Source organism: Genypterus blacodes, unplaced genomic scaffold, assembly GCF_046128005.1.
Source record: "Genypterus blacodes isolate CSIRO-AG114 ecotype Tasmania unplaced genomic scaffold, CSIRO-AGI_Gbla_v1 ptg000028l_1, whole genome shotgun sequence".
In the NCBI taxonomy this organism is placed as follows: Eukaryota; Metazoa; Chordata; class Actinopteri; order Ophidiiformes; family Ophidiidae; genus Genypterus; species Genypterus blacodes.
The window spans coordinates 417,307-421,334 of record NW_027466841.1 but is presented as its reverse complement, the minus strand read 5'-3'; the positions used below and the strand labels follow the sequence as shown (position 1 = coordinate 421,334).

General features: G+C 48.4%; 1 protein-coding gene across 1 annotated transcript; it reads right to left on the bottom strand.

Moving 5' to 3' along the window:
• Positions 1-584: 584 nt before the first annotated feature.
• Positions 585-3,289, bottom strand: uncx (UNC homeobox). Its single transcript, XM_076144311.1, has 3 exons — positions 3,034-3,289; positions 2,418-2,593; positions 585-1,598 (listed from the first exon to the last, which is right to left on the bottom strand). The coding sequence occupies exons 1-3, from the start codon at positions 3,287-3,289 to the stop codon at positions 585-587; spliced, it is 1,446 nt and encodes a 481-aa protein (XP_076000426.1).
• Positions 3,290-4,028: the final 739 nt, after the last annotated feature.

Below are 4,028 nucleotides of genomic sequence, written 5' to 3'. Positions count from 1 at the left end.
AGGAGTCGAGCGGGTCCTTTTCGCCTCCGGCTCCTAACCTCATTTCAGTGGGGGCTTATAGATGAATAAATTTGTTAAGGCAATATACAAAGTACAACATGAGATTTCTTAAGAAAGCCCTACTGTAGTCCTGCTCTGTGTGTGCGTGAGTGTGTGTGTGAGAGTGCATGTGTGTGTGTGCTGCTATTTAAGGTCTCACACGCTTTGAGGTGATTGTATACAATAGATTTATTTACGAAAAACCTTACATATATAAATAGTTATAATGCCTTCTTTTTTTTTTTTTTTACAACTCTTGAGGATTTTTGTTGGTCACGTGGTCTTTTTTGTTGTTGTTTTGTTGTTGTTGTTGTTGTTGTGTGTGACACATGGAAGGATATCTACACACTCCTGGCTTACACACACGCTCAGAGAGAGAGAGGAGAGAGAAGAGAGAGAGAGAGAGAGAGAGAGAGATCACACCAAAACATCAGCAGATTGGGGGAAACCTAGAGATTAAAGATGCAAAGATGGAGTTTCTGATCAGCTTTGGCCTAATATAAGATGTCAATTTTTGCTGTTTTGTTTTGTTTACCCCAAATGTTTTATTCCATGTCGACATCTTCTTTACAGTCTGTCTTTGTTTCTGTCGGATTGTTACTCAGCCCAGACTCTCGGGGCTCCTGGAGCTCCTTGTTGTCCGCTAAATGCTCGCTTCTCTCGGCCTCGCCGGGCTTGTTCGTGCGGTCAAAGTCGTTGCTAACACCCGAGCTCTGAGTACTTTGGCCGCCGGAAAAGGCGGCCGCGGGCGGGCTGCTGCCGTGCGGCGAACTCGCGGTGCTCTCGGTGTCCTCAGAAGCGGGGCGTCCCTTGTTGTTTAGCGACGCGTCTGCGGAATCCGACGCCGCGCCGGTTCTGACGCCGCAGCGCAGGCTCGGCTCGGCGGCGTCAGAGTGTGTCGTCGTGGTCGTCGCCGTCTTCAGGGCGGTTTGTGGAACAATGAATCCAAGCGGCTGCGTGATGGGGTAGAGCAAGAAGTGTCCTTTCCCTATCAAAGGCCGGGAGGGGGGTAAGGCCGCGGGGGTGCGTCTGGGTCTGGAGTCCGACAGGAGGCTCTCCACGCTGAACGGGTTCAGCTTCTGCAAGGTGGAGGCTCGGTTGTGGTTCGAGCACATCAGGTTTGACCGGGGGGGACTGGCGTCGGACGAGTCCAGCTCTGAGCCGCCAGCGTCCCGGTCCAAGTGTCTTTGGTTCTGGTTCTGCGTCTGGAGAGGGTGAGGCGTGTGGTCGTGACCCGACGGCTGCGTCTGGCTCTCCATTAAGTCGAAAGGGCCGCTGGTGTGGTCACAGTCGGTCACATGCGATACCCCGCTGTCGCTGTCCGAGCCCGGGGTGTGGAACAGGTCCCCGGACAGGAGCTTGTTCTGGGACTTGAGCAGACGCCGCTCCTGCTTGCGCTTCTTCTTGTCCTGCCGGTCCAGCTCCCTCCGGGCGATCTCCTCCGGGTCCATGGGCTCCCCGCTGCACGTCGTGGGGTGAGCGTTGTGAGCAGGTCGCCCCGGTCCTTTCTTTGTGTTCTCCTTCTTCCTCCACTTGGCCCTGCGGTTCTGGAACCAAACCTGCGGGGAGACACGAGGGGGAACCGTCAGAATAAAAGTGCAAATAAGGCAGAAAATAACGCGCAGAGTTCAGGGAAATTACCGACATTTTTTACTTCCAGTCCGCTGTCAGTGTCATAACACCATGTGGTGATTAATAAATACTGACGGTGCCTCGTGCTGTCGCTGTTTTCTAATTCATGCAGACTTTAATTAGGTCATTAATTAAAAACGAATATGTTCATTAACTCTGAAAATTTCAAAATAAAAGAAGCATGGGGCAGAAAGTTAAAGTACAGGCACGTTGCACCTTTAAAGAGTCTCATTTGTTACTGAATATTGATTTTCATTTTACAGCTTCTACCCTGTTTGTTAGTCTTTGTGAACACATTTATCATTAATTATAAATTATTATATCCACTCTGAAATGTGCAAAGTAATTTGTTAAAATTATCATGAAATATAATTTTATTTGTATTTGGAAAATCCCCTGTTTTCCCATGCAATTGATTTTTTTGACAAAATAATTTAGCTGTTAAAAAAAACGTTTTTTTCATGTCAGCCTGTTGTGAGGGTAACCATTATTTTTTTCGAAATAAGACTGTAATAAAAATGATTTATTTGCTGACATCCTGGATTAACATAAGCCACGGAAGGTCAGACATCACACATCTATGCAATCATTCATTTTATTTATGACCTCAAAGCCAAATCTGGCCCTCGATGACACTTTACAAGAGTTGGGACTCGTCAGATAATAAACAAAAGGATTGAGATGTAATATAAATATATAAATTCAAAAACAAACAGATAAAAGAGGGGGTCGCCATGCATATTTACCTGCACCCTGGATTCTATGAGGTCGAGCCGCAGAGCCAGCGCCTCCCGCATGAACACGTCGGGGTAGTGGCTCTCATTAAAAGCCTTTTCTAACTCCTCCAGCTGCCAACCAGTGAAATTAGTTCTTGTTCTCCGTCTCTTGCAGCCGGGACTATCTTTGTCTGGGTCTCCCGAGTCTGACAGGGCAAGCAAGCAAGAGCACATGTAAACAAAAGGGGCAACAAAAGCACATTTAACACAATTTTCACCAGATTTCATTCCTCACATTCACATCAAGTTCACAGTTTAATTTAAGGGAGTATTGTTATTTTTGCACATCCAATCAAATCTGCTTTTGGATTGAATATAAGAGCCTGAGACGTGAACACAAACACACACACACACACACCGCTGCATCATCTCGACTAAGTGGCTGGTTGTTATTGCTCGGGTGCATCTTCATTCCCCGCCTGTCTGCGGGTCTCGTCTCGCCTTCCATAAACACGCCACGCAGAGGAGAAGTTGTGGCGCAATCATCTCCTTCTCTTTGTTTCTGTGTGTTTGTGCCTCGTCCAACCTTGAGGAGCGGAGGAGGAGGAGGAGGTGACGGTGCGCGGCGCCTCTGATCGCGTCTTACCTGTCAGCTTGTACTGGTTATCTCCGTTCATCCCGCAGCCGGAAGACAAGAGCGGGTTGGAACTACCCACCGACGCCGCGCAGGAGCCATTGAGTAATCCGTCTATCGAGAAGGGAACCGCGGCCGCAGACTGAAGTTGGTGCCCCGCTAATTCGTAAACATGATGGTGGCTCAGGTGGTACGGGAAGCCCACCATCCCGCCGAGAGAGCCTCCGAACTGGGCGTGAGGTGGATCCAGTATCCTGCTGTCCATCATCCCGCAGGCAGGCGAGAGGAAACGACGTGTGGAGGCCGGCGACCGGGATCTAAACAGCATGCAGCGAGCGAGGCCAGCGAGCCGGGGACATGATGTGGAGGGAGGGATGAGCTGTACTTTATCCACATGAACCTCCCGATAATTAGCCCAGGCTCCGGGAATATGACACCCAATGAGAAGCGGTAATGGGCGCTGACGTCACAGGCGCGCTCTGCGAACGCTCCCCGTATCGATTGCTAATTAAAGCTGACATCCACCTCAATAAACAATATCAGAGCTGTCACAACAAGACAGGAGGGCTTTGATAAGAACTACACCGCCGCTACACGGGGGACCCGCCGGGAGGAAGGGAAGAAAAGGGGGCAGGAGCCGGATGGGTTATAGACCTGGCGCTCCTGGTGCTCCTGGTGCACCTGGAGGACCTGGAAACAGGAGAACATTAGAGTACATTAGGCTGCTGAGCCCCTACATGGACTCATGACTGGATTTTTCAAATATTTTTCATTTTTTTAGGCATTTGGTTGTTTTTTATATCTGTTTTATTTATGTATTTATTATTTATTGTGTTTTTTTTTTTTGCTTTTTTTGTATTTTTATCTTTGTCTTGGCGGATGAAAGCTGTGACCAACACTTCACTCCATGGAAACACACTGACAGTCACAATATGATGCGGAAATTAAACTATATTTCAATTTCTCTTCATTTGTCTCTGCAGCCTCAGACTCTATGTGGACCCATT

Coding starts and splice junctions, on each gene's coding strand:
- uncx (XM_076144311.1), bottom strand. CDS start 3,289: ATGATGGACAGCAGGATACTGGATCCACCTCACGCCCAGTTCGGAGGC. Junction 2,594..3,033: donor TAACCAGTACAAGCTGACAG/GTAAGACGCGAT, acceptor TTGCCCTGTCAG/ACTCGGGAGACCCAGACAAA. Junction 1,599..2,417: donor TCATAGAATCCAGGGTGCAG/GTAAATATGCAT, acceptor GTCTCCCCGCAG/GTTTGGTTCCAGAACCGCAG.